Source organism: Peromyscus eremicus, chromosome 14 (assembly GCF_949786415.1).
Source record: "Peromyscus eremicus chromosome 14, PerEre_H2_v1, whole genome shotgun sequence".
Lineage (NCBI taxonomy): Eukaryota > Metazoa > Chordata > Mammalia > Rodentia > Cricetidae > Peromyscus > Peromyscus eremicus.
In genome coordinates, this window is record NC_081430.1 from 46,663,811 (window position 1) to 46,685,976 (window position 22,166).

At 45.9% G+C, this 22,166-nt stretch overlaps 1 protein-coding gene across 1 annotated transcript in view; it reads right to left on the bottom strand.

The window, feature by feature from the left end:
* Positions 1-12,012, bottom strand: part of Kcnk10 (potassium two pore domain channel subfamily K member 10) — a 137,372-nt gene extending 125,360 nt beyond the window's left edge. Inside the window, exon 1 of the mRNA XM_059279873.1 lies at positions 11,961-12,012. Coding sequence (XP_059135856.1) covers positions 11,961-12,012 — 52 coding nt within the window. The remainder of the gene's footprint in view (positions 1-11,960) is intronic.
* Between the last annotated feature and the right edge of the window lie 10,154 nt (positions 12,013-22,166).

A 22,166-nucleotide genomic window follows, 5' to 3' on the forward strand; every position in this document is an offset into this window, starting at 1 on the left:
CATTGGCTTTCTCTCTTCTTGGGGAACACATCCAAAACTCTCAGCATCTAACCTGGCTGCCAGCGAAGCAATGTAGTCAGAATCTCAGAGCGAGAGCCACCGCCATCGGGTGCAGGTGTAGTTACACCTGCAGCATGCGCAACGCCAGGCTTATGAAACTTTTCCATGGTAGAAACAGAAATGCTGAGAACATTGTGCATGTGTGGCCCAGGCCTAGGTCATAGCAAAGCCTCTGTGGATCCAGGAGCTGAAAATGGGGCTTCCAGAACCCTCCAGGTTCAATTCTCAGCCTCTACCTAGTAACTCATATGTAACAGCAGTTCCAGGGACTCCCCCCTCTTCTTGCCTCCACAGGCACCCGGCATTCATGCAGTGCACAGACATACATGCAGATAAAACACCCATACACATAAAATTAAAATTGAAAGAAGAAAAGGAAACGGGCCCTCTGGAAGTGTACAGTTAACAGAAAATTAAAAGCACCAGTGTAGGGCTGAGGTTGGGGCTGAATGAGGAAAGTGTTTTCTGTGCAAGCGTGAAAACACCAGTGCCCACTTACAAAGCCATTGTGACGTCACAGATCTGTAATCCCAGCACTGGGCAGGGGGTGAGGGGGGGTGGGGGTGGGGGTCACAACAGGTAGAGCTCAGGGGATCAAAGCCATCCAGTCTACAAAATCATTGAGCTCCAGGTGCAGTGAGAGGCCCTGCTGCTAAAAAAGGGTGGGGAGGGGAACTATGGAAGAAGACATCCCAAATCTAACCTCGAGGCTCCAAGTGTGCCTGCATGAGCAAGCACTCGCACCTGTACGCAGGTGTACACACACACACACACACACACACACACACACACACACACACACACACGTACACAGGCACCAATAGGACAACAAGATGACTCAGTGAGTAAGGGTGCTTACTACCAAGTCTGACTACCTGAATCTCCGGAACCGGTGTCTAAGGAAAGAACCTACTCCTATAAGTTGTCCTCTGTCTCTGTCTCTGTCTCTGTCTCTGTCTCTGTCTCTCTCTGTCTCTCTGTATGTATGTATTTATGTATATATATATAACATACACATAATATAATGTATACACATACATAGATGATAAATAAATAAATTTTTAATGTTTAAAGTACCAAGGAAGAGTCCATCCTATATGGTAGAGAGTGTTTCCAGGTTGAAAGAACAGAGGAAAAATAATAGGCTGGGCATTGGGGGGGGCGGGGGGGGGGGGTGTTACAGCGGCATATGGGCATTCTGAGACTCTTTCAGCCCTCGGTTACCATGGTTACAGACAACATAAGAGCTGGCTCTAGTACAGGGCGGGCTTCAGGCAGCCTCACAGAAGGCCCTCTCACCCCGCCTTAGACCCTGTCCTTGTTACTTTGTGTGAAGAATGATATACTCAACGGTCTCCAGTTCTCAATTCTGCTCAAGTCCACAGTGACCCACAAAGATACCGTCCCCACACTGTTCTGTTCCAGACTTCCCTCAAAATACAAATCACGTGAAGAAGGAACCAGGTGTGTGTGGTGTGGGGAAGCGTGGGAGCCCTGAGGCAGCCTACTTCCAGGAAACCATTTATTCAAGATTACAGAGAAGACGCACCAGTCTGTCAAAAGGATGCTTACTGGAAATGCGACAGAGAGTGCCAACAGTCCTCCTCCACCAGCATGTCACTGTGTGTGCTTGCCACCCCAGGCACACTGTCCCTGCATCTTAGTGAGGGCCAACTCAGGTTCCGATCACCTGATTCAGATGGTGTCGTCACTGATATGGAAACCCCACTCCCCAACATTTGGATTGCTCAGACCAGAGACCACCCTGTTTTCTCTGGCTTTTTTTTTTTTTTTTTTTTTTTTTTTTTTTTTTTTTTTTTTTGAGAACACTGAGTGGAGTTTGTTTGGGGGTTTTGTTTTTGGTTTTGTTCGTTTGGGATTTTGGTTTTTGAGGGGTTTGGGGGGGAGGGTTGGTTGTTTTGTTTTGTTTTTTGTTTGTTTGTCTTTTGGGGACATGGTCTCACTATATAGCTCAGGCTGGCCTAGAATTCAAAGCATCCTGCCTCATCCTCCTCCCAAGTGCTGGGATTTACAGGTATGAGCCACCACACATAGCTGAAGACTGGGGTTCCAGTCACTAAATATGTAAAAGAGGGGAGCTTATGAAGAATCTTCAAAATAGGGAAGTCTGAGTTTTCCCACTCCATCTCTAGTTCTCATGGTGAGTGAAAACAAGAGTGTATTAAATAGCCTGTTGACAAGCATCATCATGGTTCTCATAAACAGCTCAATAGATACTTTCTTTTTTGATAGTTGTGGGATAGAACCCATGGCCTCACACACACCAGGACTGTTAAATATTGCAGTATTTGGTGGCCAGTGATAGAATAAAACACTAAGGGCCTGTGAGGACTCTCCAGAGGGACTGAACAAGCGTCATTCTGTGAAATTATTTCACGATAACCTGTCACTGATGTTGCTGCTGCTGTTGTTATTGCTCTTGTTTTTAGTATTTTGACTGCAGTTTTTGTTTTGTTTTGCTTTTTTCAGTGTTTGGGATTGAACTCAGGGCCCTTTACATACTAGGTATGCCAGGCAAGTGCTCTCCCACTGGGTACATCCCCAGACAGGCCTGACTTTTCTTCTTCCTCCAGAGCATTGTTGAAACCAGCTATATCTCACAGAACACACTTTGGGAAATACCGGTGCATAGTTTTACAGTTTTAAGTCATAGTTACCTTTATCTCAATTGATCATCTCAATAGCTACAAAGGCTATTGTAAGCTATGTTTAACGGGGGGAGGGCACTAAGGCTCAACACTCACTGGTCTGGTGTTAATACAGCAATCTAAATGGATTAAGACATTCCACCAATAAACTCAGTAGAGCAAGAACTCAGACTCAAATATTGTGATTGCAAACTTTAGTCTTTATCTGATCTTTTTTTAAAAAATCAAAACAGCCTAGGTTTCATAAACCTGGACTAAGAGTATTGGACCCCAGGAGACTCTCAAGAGGGGTGCCTCTGCCATGGATTACCCTCCCTGGCAACCTGGACAGTAACCCAGATGTATCTCAAGAAGCTGAGAGTTGATGGAACCTTCACACCAGCATAGGGCATCCATCACCTGTGCAGTGCTTAGATAATTCTGGGTGCATCACTTCATTTCATATCATCTGCATAACAAACCAAGGATGTGCTGGCTGTAACTTGTCCATCTTACAGTTAAAGAGACCAAGTCAAAAATGAAGACATTTCCTCCAATCAGTTACTACTAAGCAATGCAGGTCCAATGAAGACCAAAGGGACTCAATGGATCAACAACTCCATTCTTTTCTGTAGGTGCAGCAGAGACAGCCCTGGAACTCTGATCCTTACACCCTCAGTAGCAATGCTGCACAAGAGGACATCTTACCTTGAGTCTAAGTTAAATGATTATAACGTGCACTTAATCTCTTCTCCAGCCATTCTAATAATATATGTGCTAGACCAGATCTGACCTAAGTTCTTTCCATAGAATCTCAAATTCTGCAGTGAGAAGTGAGCACCTTTAGCCAAATAACAGTCTCAACCAGTAGATTTAGGATATGGCTCAGGCTGGTGTGTGGTTAAAATGGGTGAAAAATAAGCCCTCTGCAATTTGCAAAGAAGGGAAATAAGCTAATAAGTAGGAAGTTTTTATCTTTAATCTCTTTCTCTCATCATTTCTTTAAGTATTTACCTAACTTCTTTTCTCACATGACAAAGTTGGTGAGTGTTCAATTGTTAAGTATAACAACTGACACCCAGCATCTCTGTTTGGCCTACCAGGCTCATATCACAAGAAAATGGGTAAATTTGGGGGCTCAGTAAACTGCAACAGTACACATCTGTAACCCCAGGACTAGAACTGTGAATATCCCTCGAGCTCTTGACCAGCCAGTCTGGCTCAAATGACTCTCATTTGGTGAGAAATCCTGTCTCCAAAAAAGTAAAGAGAAAGATAGATAGATAGATAGATAGATAGATAGATAGATAGATAGATAATAGGTAGGTAGGTAGATAGATAGATAGATAGATAGATAGATAGATAATGGATTGATAAATAGATAGACAGATAGATGATAGACAGACAGATAGATGATAGATAAATCTTAGATAGATAGATAGATAGATAGATAGATAGATAGATAGATAGATAGATAGATAGATATAGACAGACAGATAAGGTAGAGAGTAATTTAAGGAATACACTGGATGATACCCCCTAACTTCCACACACATTCATTTACACATACACACACAATAGCACATGGACAGCACACACAGGTTAAATTACAATATTTATCTTTATCCGACTAGACTATTTTGTTGTAATTCAGGAGACCTCTAGTCTCATCTGTATAAGAAGCTTATTTTCTATGTAGTATACTTGTTTCTGACTTCTGTGTCATAATTACAAGAACTGGCACTTCAAGGCTGTCTACAAAGGCCTCAGTGAACTCGAAATTCTCTTTCATCCAAAAAAAAAAAAAATCTCATTGTGTCTTCCACTATCTGTTTAATAACTAAAACCCCCTACATCGAACAGCTGGGTAAGGGAGGAAGTGAAACTAGTTTTCAGAGGCAATAGCAACTGAGATGGGAACTCTGTAAAAACAGGGTGAGGAAGAGGAAGGAAGAAGGGAGGAAGAAAGGCATCAAGTTGCCTGTGATGGCTTGCTTGTATGTTGTAGCAATAAACCCTGTTTGCTTATACAGAAGCAATAAGGCCAAATTTATTCCCAAAATGCCCTGTTTCTACTCTTACAGCCATTAATGTGCGTAATTCTCCGCTTACGGCCATTAATGCCCACTCCCCCTGCCTCTCTAGGGCTGAAAATGGTCAAGGAAGACCGCTCCCTTCATGGTCACTCCTTCTTTGGCCAGTGGCTGTGGTCCTCAGACCTTCTCCAACCTCATGTAAAGGATGAGAAAACTGGGCTTCATTGTCACCCCATGGCACTCAGTCCCAGACACTTGGAAGAATAAAACGGAAATCTCACATTTTGTCCATAAACCACGATAAACGATCTGTCGAGTAAACATGAGGTCTCTGCTTTCCCCATTCCGGGTGACAGTGATGAGTCTCACAGACAGCACTAAGCTGCTGTGAAGGACCCAAAGGACCAGAGTCCAGGAGAGAATGATTCTTAACGACAGAAATAAGTGACCTTACTCCCAATGCCACACTTAGGTTCCATAACAAAGCCTGTGGATGGGCCCCTAAGCAGATCTAACTCAGTGTGAGCCTCTCACTAAGTGCCCCTCTTAACAAAATCTGAAGAGACCATCATTTTTATTCATGTTTCTACTTTTATCAAGGGACTAAACTGAAGCCTCTTAATAGGCTGTGGGCAAATGACTTATATCCACTCTATCATTCAACATTCTCTATCTATCTATCATCTATCTATCTATCTACCTATCTATCTATCTATGTGTGTATGTGTACATGTGCACATGTGTGCATGTGCGTGTGTGATTCCCCACAGACTAAAAGTAAAAAGCAATTCACTAGCTCATTGTGTAGTAAATATTCTCTGCACCATATCTCAGCTCTGGTGGAAGTTTCCAGCTGGGACAAAACAGCATTGTGTTTCTCAAATGCACCTGACTTAAAGGCAAAGCACAGATGTGTTAGAAATGGGATGAACAGCAACGATCCACATGTCCTGTCTTCATTCCACAAAGGAAGAACCAACCATGCTGTAAAGGAAGCATGAACCGCCAGGCGGTGGTGGTGCACGCCTTTAATCCCAGCACTCGGGAGGCAGAGCCAGGCGGATCTCTGTGAGTTCGAGGCCAGCCTGGTCTACCAAGTGAGTTCCAGGAAAGGCGCAAAGCTACACAGAGAAACCCTGTCTCGAAAAACCAAAAAAAAAAAAAAAAAAAAAAAAAAAAGGAAGCATGAACCAAATCTCAGCCCAGAAAAATCTCTGGAACATCATCTTGCTGTACTTTCTGAGCTAATTATGGTGATTTGGGCTCATTATTAATTGCATTTGGAAGATCATTCTGAAAGTTGGATATTCAATCAGAAATAGATTATTTCCTTTCTAGAAAACCTAAACTCTGCAAATGCATGTTTGGAAACATGCTAATGAAGACAGCACTCATGGGACCTCACAAACTCAATATAGCTCCCATTCACCACAGACTGATATCTTCCTTTAGGCAGGATGGAAGGTGGGCTTCTACAGACTGACTGCATTCAACATGCTGACTCTTGGGGTAGCATGTATGTCAGCCTATACAGGTGCAAGGCACTGAAACAGCCTACACCTCTCTCAAAGAGATTTGTGAGTATACTGGTGAGTAGGAAATTGGGGTGACCTTAGAACGAATAAAGACCCTGGAGGAAAACAGAGAAGGAAGGTATGAGGGAAACTGCTCTGGTAGAGGCAGCCAACAGCCTGGGTTTGCCTCTGCTCTGCCTATTTGAGGTGTGGAGGCTCCGAATAAGCTGTTTATCCTTTTTCTGCATTCTAGCTTTCCCAGCAGTGAGACAAAACTCTAATATCTGCAAACATCGTTGCTTGAAGAACAAATGACATCGTTTGTTAAAAGTGTTCTGTAAACTGAAAGGTGCTACACAAAAGGTGAGGAAGGCCTTTCTGGAACACTACACTGAAAGCGCAGCCTTTTAAAGAATCTAGCTCCAGTTCCGAGGTTTTACTTATTTCTTGAGTGTATTAAAGTGCCTGAAAATAGCCACAGATCCATTATTCACTGAATACCGACCAGATCTTTGTCTGGCTGGATACACCCATCTGGCATCACTCCCTCACACTCATATAGTCTTTCAGTTCCTGGAGAAAGCGGAAAAGGAAAGTAGTATGCTACAGGCTTGAGAGATAGAAAGGAAACAGGAATATGGGTGTCCGTTCTGGGGCCATGTTACTGAAGACCATCTTCTTCCAGCCTTGTTTGTACTTTGTAGCTTGTAACTTAAAGAAGTCTAGAATTTCATGATGAACAGAGCCTTGGGTCCCCTCCAACCCCACCCATCCACCTGTTCATCATCCATCCAAACATCAATCTATCCATCTATCTCTCCCTCTACCTAGCTCTCCTCCCTCTTTAATCCATCCCTATCTCCATTCATCCATCCAAATCATCATCCATTAGATAATGGGTTCATGAGCGACTACAGTTTGCCGGGTACTTCCTGTGGCACTGGAGTACAGTAATGAGCAAGACAGAGAAGTGTCTGTGCATGAAGCTCACATGCTAGTAAAGGAGACTGGCATCAAATGTGACATATAAGTAAGTAAGATGATTCCAGATTGCAACAACCACCAGAATGACCCCTAAGCATATGATACATTCTAGAAACTGACAGAGACAGAGAAAAGGATTCTTCAAATAGGGTAAGAACGCCCTTTCAAAAGCGGTTACTAACATGTGGCCCGAGAGTCAAATGGTAGACAAGAGACAGGTTGGTTTTTTGTGTGCATAGTCATCACAAGCAGCTCAAAGTACCCTGAGACAAAAACAACGTGATTTATTTACAGAAGAGGAGGAGGAGGAGGAGAAGGGGAAGAGGAGAAGGATAAGCCACTGCCCAAGTACTCGACCATCAGAACTGGGAAGGTAGTACAATAGGAGAAGTCAGAGAGGTGGACAAGGTCACGTCAATGACCGCTCTCTGTACGGGAAGAAAGTAGGACCCAGAGAAGCTAAGTGAATAGCCTGAAGTCACGCAGCTAGTAACTGCTACAGCTGGCTCCAGATCCTAATCCTTTTCTACCCCCAGATCTTGAGTTTTCTACACTATAGTGATCCACTTGCCTCAAACCATGAGAATGTTCTGTGTTAATGTTTCTGGAGCTTAAAAGCCTTTAACATACTGTAACAGCAAACAAATGCCTTGGGATGTCTTTCTGTATGCTATGAACATGTGTTGCTCTCATTGGCTAGTAAATAAAGCTGCATTGGCCTATGGCAGGGCAGGATGGAGCCAGGCAGGAAAATCCAAGAGAGATAGGGAGAGGAGAAAGGAGAGTGGGGGGAGACACCAGCTGCTGTTGTCTCCCAAAGAGCAACAAGATGCCAGAAGACCGGTGACGCCATGGCCGTGTGGCAACATATAGATGAATAGAAACGGGTTAAGTTATAAGAGCTAGCTAACAAGAAGCCTGACTCATAGGCCATACAGTTTGTAAATAATATAAGCCTCTGTGTGTTTACTTGGGACCAAGTGGCTGTGGGACGTGGGTGGAAGCGATTCATCTTGACGTGGGGCCTGGCAGGACCTGAGAAACTTCTGGCTACAAGCAAATCCCAGTTAGGCAGGACAGCGCCAGTAAATGATTCTGGTGACTTTGGATGCATCCCCCCTCCCTCTTCATTCTCTTCCTTCTCTTTTTCCTCCTTCCAATAAGTTCTCACAGCCCCCAAGTGATGGAAGACTTCCCAGGCAAGAGTCAGATGTCCTAAAAGTTTATGAGACATGGGCTAGAAGAATGCTTAAGAGCCCAGATTCTAGTCCAGTCCCACCACTGACTAGCTACGCAACTATGAGCAAGTTACTTGACCTCTCTATTCCTCAATTCTCTCATTTTTAAAAGCAGGATAATACTTTCCTCCTAAGCTGTTTGTCAACGTTAAGGAAATTAATATATGTAAAGTATTTGACCCATGTCTGGCACATAATTCTAAGACACGCCCACTTTCCTCCTGCCTCTTAGCCAGACTCTGGTCACCTGCACCTTCAGAAACAAAAGGTGTGAACCAGGTCACTTCGGGGGAAGGCAGCTTCACAGTGTCCCAGCGACAAGCAAAGGCCAAATAGGACAGTAACACACCATCAAATAAGAACTGTAAACATGAAGCCTGGAGACTATACTCTTCCAGAGGTCCTGGGTTTAGCTCCCAGCACCCACACGGCAACTGGATAAGCATCTGTTACTCTAGTTCCAAGAGGCATCTGATACCTACTTCTGGCCTCCATGGACACTATGTGCATGTGGTACACAGATATACACAGGCAAAACACCCATACACATAAAACAAAATAGAGAAGTTTTTTAAATAATGAAAGCAAACCAGGAGGGGACCAGCAAGAGGGGGGGAGGAGGGCTGGGGTTGATAACCCAGGTGGGGGATATGAATATAAACAAAGTATAATGATGTATATGAATGAAGAGGCCATGACGAAACCCATTCTTCATATGGTAACTAAATTTTTAATTAAAAAAAAAAAGAATTGTGAGAATAACTGAATGAAATAATGGACACGAAGCACCTGTCTTGCTGTGCTGGCTCAGGAAATGCTGTTATTTTTGTTGAGGTGTTTATTTTTAGCAGCCGTAGTTGTAACTGTAGAAGCTACTTGTATGCTTTTCCTCTCGGTATCGGGCTGTGAAATACGGGAAATTTGTGAGAAGTGCTTGTCCCTGGGACACAAGAGGCTATTACAGAAATAAGTTTTCAAAGCCGAAGCCAGCATCAGAAAGACAGTCCCTCAATGCTCCTTCTACTAGAATTTCAGAAGCTATCTACCCCTCCCCAGTCAACTGCCTGCCCCCCTGGGGACATCTCACCCTAGGATGTGTGTGCTCCTTTCTCCACACCAGGCCTGCCCCAGGTGCATCCCAGTCCTTTGGAAGTCCCACCTGGGTGCTTCTTCCACAAATCCTGTTGATTTCAGGTCACCACGGCTTGTTGATCCATCATCTCTCCATACCCAAGGCCACTGCCTTGGTTAGTGCACCATTATATCTGGTCCCTACAGTCCCATCACATGGCAATGGTAGCTCAGATCACGTGACTCCAGCTAAAACTATTCGAGACTTAAAGACCCCTCTTCCTGGATCCCAAACATAACTCTATCACCACCACCACCAGGGCTGCGGGGCCAGAGCATACAGATTCTCCTAGCCACACCTCACAGCACCTCTTTCTTACTTTCTCTCTCCTCCGAGCATGGGACACTACTCCCAGCTCATCAAATGCACATGTTCCTCCTGCTCTGAGACCTTTGCACGGCAGTTCCCTCTACAGAAGGCAGATCCCCTTCTCACCGGCCAGCTAACCCCTCTCTAGATGTCAGTTCAGGTGTCATTACCTCACAAAAACCTCCTGAGCATCCCCTCCCTCGGCCTTTGTCAATCTGCTTTGTTTTGTTTCAGACAGGATAGAAGCCCAGGTTGGCCTGGAACTCATTGTATAACCTCGTGTTCACCTCAAACTATTGGAAATCCTGACTCCACTGGCATTACGGGCATGAGCCACCACACTTAGCTTCAATCTTTTCTATCAGACTTTTTTAAAGCGCCGTGGTGCTTACAGAACATGCTACACATTCAATTACTAACTCCGCCTGGAACTCATTGTATAACCTCGTGTTCACCTCAAACTATTGGAAATCCTGACTCCACTGGCATTACGGGCATGAGCCACCACACTTAGCTTCAATCTTTTCTATCAGACTTTTTTAAAGCGCCGTGGTGCTTACAGAACATGCTACACATTCAATTACTAACTCCTCCCTGCGGTGACTAATTTTGACCTGACACCCACACTGTAAATTCCAAGAAGACACATATTTTGTCTGTCCTGTTCTGACTATATTCCCAGGGCCAGGACTGTGACTGATGGGATGCATGCATTTGACAAATAAATATGCCCTGCAAGGATTAAAAGTAAAAGCCAAATCACACTTCTTATTTCCAGAGATGTGGAGACCAAACGGAAGGCTGGGCTATAGTGAAGGTGTTTGCAAAATGAAGGGCAATGTGTCTTCACTTGCTTGTCAGCCAGTCAATTCATAAAGCATTTACTCCACAAATAACTCGCTTTCCTGGTTCCAGTCTGGGGAAGAGATGAAATGTACTCATAAAGAAATTTAAACGGAGGAACTGAGTGGGAATTAGATATGATCAAGATGCATTGTATGAAACTGTCAAAGTAAATAACATATTATTTTTTAAAAAAAGAATTTAAACACACACACACACACACACACACACACACACACACACAATTTTAACCCCAAGCACTCAAGCACTGCCTACCCCAGTTCAGCCTATATATGAGCAAAGGGGTGACTGGGACACACGGTTTCAACTTCTGTTCCCATATTGGCCACTAAGAGCCATAATATCTGCACATTAACATCAGAGGCAGGAGCCAAGGCCAGGGGTGTGGTGCACCCACACACCTGTCTTAATCCCTTTTACAGGAAGGGAAAGTGACCCCCACATTCCTAAAAGTATACCACAGCATTGTGGGGGGGGGGGGGGCACACTGTAGGTCACTCCTTCCCAGACCCACCATTGTCTGTCGAGGAAAAGCACTCCCCACACCCTTTCTACAACCTGAGCCAAACTAGCGGCACGGTTAGTAATAAGACAGAGGAAAGACGCTGGAGGCCCCGTGGGCTCCATTATTCTACACGTCCTACGAGAGAAGGGCTACCCCAGGGACAGCTGCTGCAGATCGCAGCCTCAGATGCTGCCAAGAAACCTGTCCCCTTGAGAACACCCGGGCCATGCGGTGCAGCTCCAGGTCCAGTGAGAGGCACCCCACCCATCTGCCAGAGAGACAAAGATCACCAGAAACAAAGGACACACACACACACACACACACACACACACACACACACACACACAGGCACACACACACAGAGGCACACTCACAAAGTCCAAAGCAAATACCAACACTTGGTGAGATTTCAAAACAAACAGCCAGCTTGGTATATCTTTAAATAGACTGTGAAACCATCCTAGAGGGACAACGATTATGTGATCTTGACAGGCGCGATCTGGGCTCCGAACCCACGCTGCCTCCGCCCTCCTCCCACCCACGCTGCAGTTGCCAGGCGCATTTCCCAGCCTCAGGACGCGTGCTGCCGGGAGCAAGCTCATCCACTCCTGCCAGTGAGAGACCTGCAGGTGGAAGAGAGCCAGGGTAGCCCGAAGTAGGCAATACCAACCTTTAGGATCCCAGTTCACCTGCTTTCTTGGCGTCTCGATTGGAAATTTCATTGCTCCGTTGCCCACAAGGGGATGAAATGAAAAGAATCAAAATAATAATAATAATAAAGTCTTCAAGATTTACAACTCTTCGGTTAAACAGACCAACAGAACAATTTGTAAGGGTGGAGGAGCATTGGAGGGGTTCGTGGGGAGCCCCAAGGAAAGACAAGCGGGAAAATACTAGCTGAGGAGAGCACTGAGCGCTGGCTTGGGTGTTTGCCCCGGTTAAGGAGGTGGCCAGCTGCTACCCTCGTGGGTGAAAGAAAAAGTAAGATCGGATGCTGAGGGTGGTTCCGAGAGGATGAAAGAGCGGGGTTGCTTCTGCAGAAGCGCGGTAGGCAGATGCAAAGCTGAGCAGCTGCAGGGCCGACGCCGGAGAGAAGCCCACCGCAGAGTCCCTCGGGTCCCCAAAGGCGTGTTCGTACCCCCTCTCTCGCTCACACACACACACACACACACACACACACATACACATACACACACAGGCGCGCACACACTCGGCCGCGCGCTCGGGCGGGCACATCAGCCTCGCTCGGCTGATCACAGAACACTCGCCCCACCCCAGCCGCGGCTCCTCGCCCCCGGGCGACGCCCCCCACTCCCCACCCGCTGAAAGCCATTGGACGGAAGGGTGGTGCGGCGCCCGGGGGAGCCAGCGGCTAAGCCGACCCTCCCCTCCCCGTTGGCGCTCTGCAGGTGCCGCGCCACTGCGGGAGAACGCGGGGAGCTTGTGGATCCGGACACCGGGTCTGGACGCTGGGCGGTGGCAGACCTGTCCTCCCCCGGGCTGCGCAGCGACAGCGAGCGGAGGGCGCGGCTGCTACTTACTGGCGCGGCCACAGCGTGCTTGGTGGAGTTGCAGCCGGAGACACGCTTGGCTGCCTGGAAGGCTCTGCAGGAGGCGGAGGAAAGGGCCTGCCGCGGCCCCACCGCAGACCTCGGCCTGGGGGGGTGACCTCCTTTTACCGCTTCCACCCCGGGTGCCTGCTCTCTCTCTCTCTCTTCTGTCAGTTCATTTTTGGTACTCCACTCCCTGCTCCCCAGCGTGGTCCTCTGGCCTGAGTCCCGAACCCATGTCCCCACTGCGCTCCTGAGTTGAGGAGGCCAGTACCAGCCATGAGCCTTTTGTTCTGGGACCGCTTGGTATCTCACCACTGAGATCTCACCGCACCTAGTTCCCTAGGCACAGCTTGGTCCCCTCCCCAGCTACCTGTAGCCGGACTGGGGCTCATGCTTGGAGGCTAGGGAGATGGATTGGGGAGAGGCCCTGAGGCCCTGGAGGAAAGCCGAGTTGCTAAGGCTTGGCGACTCTGAGAAGCTAAAGAGGTGGCCCAGGGAGCCCTTGAGAAACAGCACCAATGGTGAGTGCAGGAAGACCTCAGCCGTGTTCTCAGAGAGTTAGGGCGACGCCCCACCCCCACGGGGCTAAGTCTCCAGAAAAGGCCAAGGGTACTGGGGTGCTCTTGAAAGAGCCACCCAAGTATCCACATGAATTCTGCTTACAAGTTCCCCAGGATACCTAACAACAGAGTCTTGCACATAGTAATAGATGCTCAAAAAAGAAAAAAAAAATGTTTGCTAAAGGAAGGTACAATTAGCACACTGTGGTGTTCCGTAGGAAGTTCAGCTCAGTACTACCCTTGTCTGTAAGATTACCAAAGTCCATTCTTCATTCAGAATACACTACACGTACCGAAGCCCTTCTGTGTACCATTACTGCGCCAGGTGCTGGCCACCTGACAAAGAGTAAGATTGAAGTGGACCTTCCCTTCGTAGAACTAGCCTCAGAAGGTCGGGTTGATTGCTGTCGCCTTAACTCGTGGAAGTCCTGTTCCCAAGTCTGTCCTGTTCCCGAGTCTGCCAGTTGTGGTCCTAAAACCATACAACAGCCTGGCACTCAAGGTATCTTGAGGATCAGGGGAGGCCTGGGTCATCTCATCCTCCCTCCCCTCCCCACTCCCGCCCCCCCACTCCCCACCCCCCTACACACATACATCTAGGTCTTTAAGCCCAAGGGTAAGCTCTATGGAGACCCACTGTGGCAAAGGTTGGGAAGTGCTTTGTCACGGACTTCACAGGGAGCCTCGAGTTCTCTGCAGACCAAGTTCAAGGAAAGCTGGCACCACCACGGTGAGGTGCTGCTCCGCCTTCTCGGCCCTTTGGATGGCTTCCCCAGGTGAGCTGCCTCCTCTGGGCTGTGTCCACACTTTCCTCTCCTTGGACTGTGAGGACGAACCAGGCTTGAAAATAAGGCAAATTCAATTTCTGCGTCCCCCACTTTGTGAGCCCCAGAGACTCCGGTATGGGTAGGAATTCCTTCCCAAGCCTCCAAAAGGGGGGCTGGGGGGTCTCGGAAGCCCTTTCAAGCCTCACTCTGCCCTCTCATTCTGCATCTCCATGGGAGTCAGTGAGGATCAACAGACAAGTACACCTTCTCTCATCCCCTCCTCTGTCAGCTTCCTCCATCTCTCCGAGGATGCCTTCCCTGACCTCTTCTTTACAGAGGAGCATACTTCTGCTCAGGAGGATAAAGAAACCCTCCCAAGGTCACAAAGGGGAGATCAAAACCCCAAGTGTATCTGACCCAAAGACCCATAGTTTCTATACTAAAACCTTGGGGCCCAGGACCATGAATCTGAGCAGATGGGTTCTTTTGAGTAATGATGATTCAAACGTTGGACTATCTGACACTCCAGCCTCTTCCCCTTTGTAGAATGAACTGGACTACCCTTGCATTCAGGAGTCAACATTGAGGATTCCTAACACTGCCCAAAGTACGGTTTTGTGGAACAAACTGCAATCTTCTGATGCGTTAGCTTTCAGCCAATCAACAAACACAGAGTATCCCTTATTGTGTACAAAGTTGCAGGTCTTCTTTAGACGTGATTTTGACCTCTGGGTAATGAAGGACCTCCCCCACCCTAAGAACATCAGGACAGTTATGGGGAGGCCGGGGTACTTGGGGCAGACCCCGCTGGCCTGGGGAACAAAATGAGTATATAGCTGCTGGTTGGTATAAAGTCTTGCTCTGGTCACTGGCTTGGAGGAATATCTCTCTACTGAATCACTGCATTCCTTCCCTCTTTCGCTGGCCACTCACCTCTGGGGCATTCTCTTGTCCCTCAATTTCTCTTCAGGATGTGTCCAAAGACAAGTTTATTGCGGGGGGTGGGGGGGCGCAGGGGGGTCGAACAAAATAAAGAAATTCCAGTATCTTCCCTGCAATGCACGTGAAATTAAATGCAGTTCTCCCAAAACTGAGATGCAAGACCACCCCCCTCAAAAAAAAAAAACCCTACTTAGCACATTAACCCTTTGTGCTCCTCTCCCCCACCCCCACCCCCGCTTCCATCACCGTCAATTGGTTATTTGAAGACTGATTCCACTTACCCAAAGGAGGAAGAAAGAAGTGACCTACGTAGGGAAAAAACGTCCACCAAAAAAGCAGCGCCGAGTGGTTGGGTCTCTCTCTGCGCCACAGCAACTTCCATGGCTATCGCTGCGGGCCAGTTAGGTCTGATGGAAAGAGCCCGCCTCGGGTTTCTGCCGCAGGAAAACAAGGCATCTGGCGAAAAATCGCCCTGCGCTCCTCGCTGTCCCCCAGTCAGGAGCCTGGGGCTGGCAGCAGCAGCATCCAGGGTGCTTTGGGTCCTCCGCCCCGTCCCTGTCCCTGCAGCTCCGAGTAGAGTTGCCGCACTCTTTGACGCTAGCTGCGTGGCCCGGCGTGGGATGGCTGGGGAAACCCCAAAACCTCAGTCATCTCTGGTAACGAAGTTTGCCTGAGTTGGCAAGCCCTTAAGCATCTCCCAGGTTGCAGCCTGGGCTGACACAGTGTGACCTGGGGGCGGGGGGGGGGGGGCGGGCGCAGCTAGCTGCGTGGGGCAAATTGCCCAGCCAGAGAATAGTTGGTGAGGCACAAAAATTTCCTAGGACAGTGAATCGCAGGCGACAATAAAGCACCTTGGGGGATTCTGCTTAGCTAAAGGGAGGAGGGTGGTTCTAATAAAGATCTACTTTAAATGCCTAAGAATGGGTTCACATGCCAACCTAGAATTGTTTCCCTTGGGTTTCATCATTCCTCCCCCAAACACAGAAGAAATCCCTGTGCTTCACTTCTTCAATACATGAGAGACAGACAGCTCCAGGTCCTCTTTTCGAAAGATTTGAACTCTGATTTGCAAGTCGTTTTATGAAGATATCACCTGGACATGCACACACATACACACACACACACACACACACACACACACACACACACACACACATGAATACACCCATTCATTGGGGAAAGGAAGGGGTTATCCACTGGCCCTAACTTAAATTTCTACAGGAACTGTTTTCTTTTCCAAGGCAGTGTCTCCACATAGTTCTCAGTATTCAATCACTCTTACGTTTCAGGTCCCAACCACCATCTGGAAAAACCTACCCTTAAGTATATGTTGCTCTAATCTTGGGCTGTGCTTTGGTGTGGAAAAGCCAGAGATACATCCTCAGCAAAAGGGCAAAGGGTGTCAGATATCCCTGGAAGCGTGGATCTGGACTGCCCAGTACCAAACCGTGTACGTACATCCTGCAGAATTATTTTGATGACTCAAAGCTCTGATTGGGAATTAACGATGATGTTGTTATTAAAGCTTCAGTCTGACAGAGATAAGCCATAACCAGGCACAGTAGCCTCCCCCTTGTAAAAGCTCTCTTCTTTAAATCTTAGCTACGGGAGAATAATATTTAAGCTCCCATTGAGCATTATACCAAACATCCTAAACAAAATGAGTAAGCCATAACCCGCTTCTCTTGTTACAGTAACTACCTTTCTCTGGGACACTACCACAACATAAGCCTAAGGTTTGTTTTGTTTTGTTTTGTTTGCTAAGAGTTTGAGCTGGAATTAATGTTTTCCCTCAGCTTTTTATTTTGAAATTTTTCAGCCAAGGCTATAATCTCAGTTACTTGGGAGGCTGAGGAAGAAGGATCTCAAGTTCAAGGCTTTCCTGAGCTACAGAGGTAGTTCAGTGCCAACCTGGATAACTTAGAGAGAATGTGTTACAAAATAAAATCATTGTAAAAGGGATATAACTCAGTAGTGGAGCACCAGCCTAGCATAGGGCCATAGGTTCAATCCTTAGTACAACAAACCAAAAGAAAAAGGAGGAGGAGGACGAGGAGGACGAGGAGGAGGAGGACAAGGATGAGGACGAGGAGGAGGAGGAAAGGAAAACATCAAATATTGTAGTTGTTTGGTTAAAAAATAGTGCTGTGGAGGTCTGGAGGTAGTTCAGTGGATGAAGAATAGGCCTGAGGACCTGTGTTCAGATCCATAGACCCCACACAAAGTCAAAGCTGGTAGTACACACCTGTAATCCCAGTCCTTGCTCTGAAGAGGAAGTAGAAACAGGCAACTCCTTGATGCTCTTAAGCCAGCTAGCTTGTTTGATGGGACAAAAAGACTATATTTCAAGCAAGGTCAAAGGTGAGGACCAAGACTCACTAGAAATTGCCTTCTTACCTCTCTGCACATACACATACACACACATAGAGAGAGAGAGAGAGAGAGAGAGAGAGAGAGAGAGAGAGAGAGAGAGAGAGAGAGCACATGCACGTTTTTTAAAAATAAATACTGTAAGTGTTTGAACCCCTCCAAAAATGTTAAAACATACTTCCTAATGTAATGATATTAAGAAGTGAGGCCTTTGGAGGTTAATTAATATAGGAGAGCTCCATCTTCATGAATAGGGTTAGACCCCTTTGCAAAAGGGTTTGCAGGTATCAGGTAGGGAATTCTTACCTTCAGCCACATGAGAATGCAACAAGAAGATGCCATCCTGGAAGCATAGACAAGAACTTGCCAACTATCAGACTTGCTGGCATCTTAGTCTTGACTTCTCAGCCTGCAGAACTGCAGAAATAATTTCTATTTGAAAATCACCCAATATAAAACATTTTGTTACAGTGGTTCAAATGGACTAAAACAAGCAGGATGTAATCAATGGCTTCATTTGGTCGCCATGCCTACATATTCTTTGATATCCACAGGGGATTGGTTCCAGGACCCCCATGGATACCAAACTCCAAGAATGTTCAAATCTCGTGTAAAATGCCAGAGCAATTGCATGAAAGCTGTACTCATCCTCTACTACTTTATCCTTTTAAGGCTTATTTTTAATTATTTTTATACGTCTGTGTGTCTGTGTTGCATGTATGATGTGTGAGAGTTCATGCCCTAAGATGCCAAAAGAGGCCTTCGGGTCCCTGAAAGGTAGAGTTACAGGATTCTATGAGCTTCCCAGTGTGAGTGATGAGAACTGAACTCAGGTCCTCTGGGATAATAATAGTAAGATCTCTTAACAAATGAGCCATCTCTCCAGCCCCTCTCTCTTCTCCTTTAAACCATCTTTACTTACAAACCTAATACAATGTAGGTGCTATCTGAACAGTTGTTATACTGTGTTGTTTAAGCAGTGACAACAAGCAGGAGTGTGTACATGCTCAGTACAGATGCAGTTTTTCAAATATGCTCTAAGCTGGTTCAATCACTGCCTGCAGAGCCTACAGCTAAAAAAGACTAATATTTGATAGGACCATATTCTAGAATCATTTCTTCACTTTTTAGTACCAACTGTTTTTAAGTTTTGTTTGTTTGTTTGTTTGAGGGTTTTCTCTTTTTGTTGTTGTTTTTAATTTGCTCTGAGAAAGTATCTTATTTGGTAGCCCAGGACTGCCTGAAATTCACTGTGTAGCCCAGATTAGCCTCAAACTCATGGCAATCTTCCTGCCTCAACCTACTAAATGCTGAGGTAACAGGCATGAGCCACCATACCCAGCACGATATTTAAGGTTCTTAAATTTTTTGCTAAAGATTTCTTTTTATTGTATGAGTATGGGCGTATTGTCTGCATATATTTTTGTGCACCACATGGGTGCAGTGCCCATGGAGAGTATCAGATGCCCTGGAACTGGAATCACACACTGCTTGTGAGATGCCATGTGGGTGCTAGGAGCTGAACCTGAGTCCTCTGCAAAAGCAGTAAGTGATCTTAACCACAGAGCCATCTCTCCAACCCCAATAGTAATGGTTCTTTAAAAGAGCCCCCACAAAAAAATAAATAAATAAAAATAAAAGAGGCCAAATTCATTTTCCTTCTACTAAGGTTAAATGTCACACTATATGAAAGAGAAAAACACATTTCCAGACCAGCAAGTAGTTAGAATGACTTAGTACTTTCTGAGACACCACCCACCCACCCCAACCTCCACCATAACAATAGTCTCAGAAGATGACCATATGTCTTCTTGCCAAGTTTCTCCCCTCCTTAGTCACAGAAGTTGTCTTTGTTTCTTATCCCCCAAAAGCCGAGTTTCAATGATGAGTGTTTTCACACATGTACACCGAGATGACAGGCATGGCTGACATTTATTGAATTTAAAAATAAGAGCCTTAGCAAGGTCACATAGTATAAAAATATGCTTATTTTCATGTCATCCTAAAACAGATTTTTATTTGAACTAAAACTTGAAGAAGGCATGTTTTCAATACTTGTTTATATGTGGGCAAATCTTATTCCCAGAGACTTTAAGCTTGGAAGAATTGAAAATCCTTTAGAGGGATTTACTGTCTAGAGATACAGGCAGATTCTTCTTCCATAAACCAATGACACAGTCTGACAAATAGAAAAGATCTCCCCAGTAGCAGATGGGATGTAGCCTCAGCCTCTAGTGCAGCAGTTCTCAACCTGTGGGTCATGACCCCTTTAAAGGGTCATATATCAGATATCCTGCATATCATATATTTACATTATGACTCATTAACAGTAGCAAAATTATAGTTATGAAGTAACAATAAAGTAATTGTATGGTTGGGGGTCACCACAACTTCAGGAACTGTATTAAAGGGTTGCAGCATTAGGAAGGTTGAGAAGCACCAGCACTTGGAAGGTTGAAAACCAATACTCTAGTGGGAAGAAGGAGAAATATTTGTCTCATTTTTGCTGCTTTTAAAGCTAATACTTGCCATCTTAGTTAGGGTTTCTACTGTTGTGAAGAGACACCATGACCATAGCAACTGTTATAAAGGAAGAAAATTGTAAACAGAGGCTTTTCTGTTCCACCTGATCCCACAGCTGCTTTTAAAATAATCACTCAGAGGCTTAATATTAATTACAAACCATTTGGCCTATTGCTCAGGCTTATTACTAACTAGCTCTTACAACTTAAATTAACCCATTTCTATTTATCCATATTTTGCCACATGTCTTCGTAGCATTACCTGTTTTCTAGTACATCTTGTTGCTCCAGTGGCTCACTGGCATCTCTCCCAATTCTACCCTTCTTCTTCCTATATCTCTGTATCTTGGATTTCCCTCCTGGCTCTATCCTGCCTTGCTATAGGCCAAAGCAGCTTCTTTACTAATCAATGGTAATAAAACATATTCACAGCATACAGAGGGGTTATTCCACTGCAGAACATTAATTTGGGGTAGCTTACATTTTCAGTGATTTAGTTCATTATCATCATGGTGTGACATGGTGGCATGCAAGCAGATATGGTGCTGGAGAAGGAGCTGAGTCCTAACATCTTGACCTGCAGGCAATAGGTAGTAGTCTGAGTTAGGCATAGCTTGAGCATAGGAGACCTCAAAGCTCGCCCCCACAGTGACATACTTAATCCAACAAGGTCACACCTACTTCACTAAAGCCACACTTCCTAATATCACCACTCCCTATGAGCTTATGGGGGCCAATTGCATTCAAACTACACACTTGCTTAGTTCAAAATTACTGGAACAGGGGGCAGCAGCACCCAGGCTGTGGCTGCTGTGAGGTGCAGGGCAGCAGATGCTACTATGATGAACCTACAGAGATAAGAGATAAGCAGAACTGGAGATGTAATGGAGGTGAAAAGGGAGAGAGGAAGCTGAAGCCGACATGCCGTCACTGCCCAGCAGGGTCATCAGGCGGTTTTGCAGCAGCCTGGAGCTTATGCAGACGCAGACTCAGTCCAGTCCAGGAAAAAGTTGCCCCTTCATGGGATTGCCCTGGCTCTGGGCAACAACTGAGGCCCGAGATGAGGAAAAAATCACTCTCTGGATTGGATCTCCTAGAAGGACCACCGTGGTCCATGTTGCCACAGGAGGCCATGTTAGTGTCTGTGGTCCATGGTGTGGCTTCAGGCCATGATGAAGCCTGAGATCTATGTGGATGTAAGCTGTCTATACTGCAGACTGATGACTCGGCGATGTCCTCCTGCTTTGCTGCCTGGAGGGCCATGTTGATGTCAAGGGCAGGTATAGCTACCTGAGCCCATGATGAGGCCCAAGGTCCATGCAGCTGCTGAGGGCCATGAAGATGTCTGTGGTCTGGGCTGCCACCTAAAGTCATGTTGATGTCTGTGGGACCTGCTGAGCTGCCCTTCCCCTCCCCTCCCCCCGCCATTCTATGACCAACACTTGGTGACACCAGCAGTGGGCCTATTCCAATATCTACTCCATCTAGAGCTGCTGGAGTGTGTGAAGGGGCCGGTCCTAGGGAACCATAGTTGCAGGATCTCCATGACTCTGGGTAACATCAGGATGTCTGAGGGGAAACTGAGAGTCCAGTATTGATGGTATAGCAGAAGTCAGCAGCCTTGAACCAAAGACTCATCATTGCAATGAACATTTGTAAGTAAAACTTTGTTTGGGCAAAAGGGTATACTGTGTGACACACTGCAGCTTTCAATGCCACTACAATGAGCAAATTATGTGATGTGGAGGCAGGAAAGTCAGAGGAGCAGAGTGGTGTGTGCACAGCAGAACTGGAGGGGAGATGGGTGTGAGAGAAGCCTGTGGCTGATAGAAGAGCAGGTTGTTGTCCAATGGGGTCATCAAGATTTTTGTTTGTTTGTTTGTTTTCTTTTGGGGAGAGGTTATAATGGTTGAGGGAAGACATGGAAGGACTGGGAAATGAGTATGATTAGGGTGCATGACATGAAATTCCCAAAGAATCAATAAAAAATATTAAATTGAAAAATAAATAAATACACATATATAAAAATGTGATTAACTGATAGAAGCTTTTAATATATTTTATTATTACAACTTTTCTATAAAATGACTAAAAAACTAAAGTAAAAAAAATCACTTGAACAAATGTAACAATTCTTCTCCTGCCATTGAGTCATCTGAATG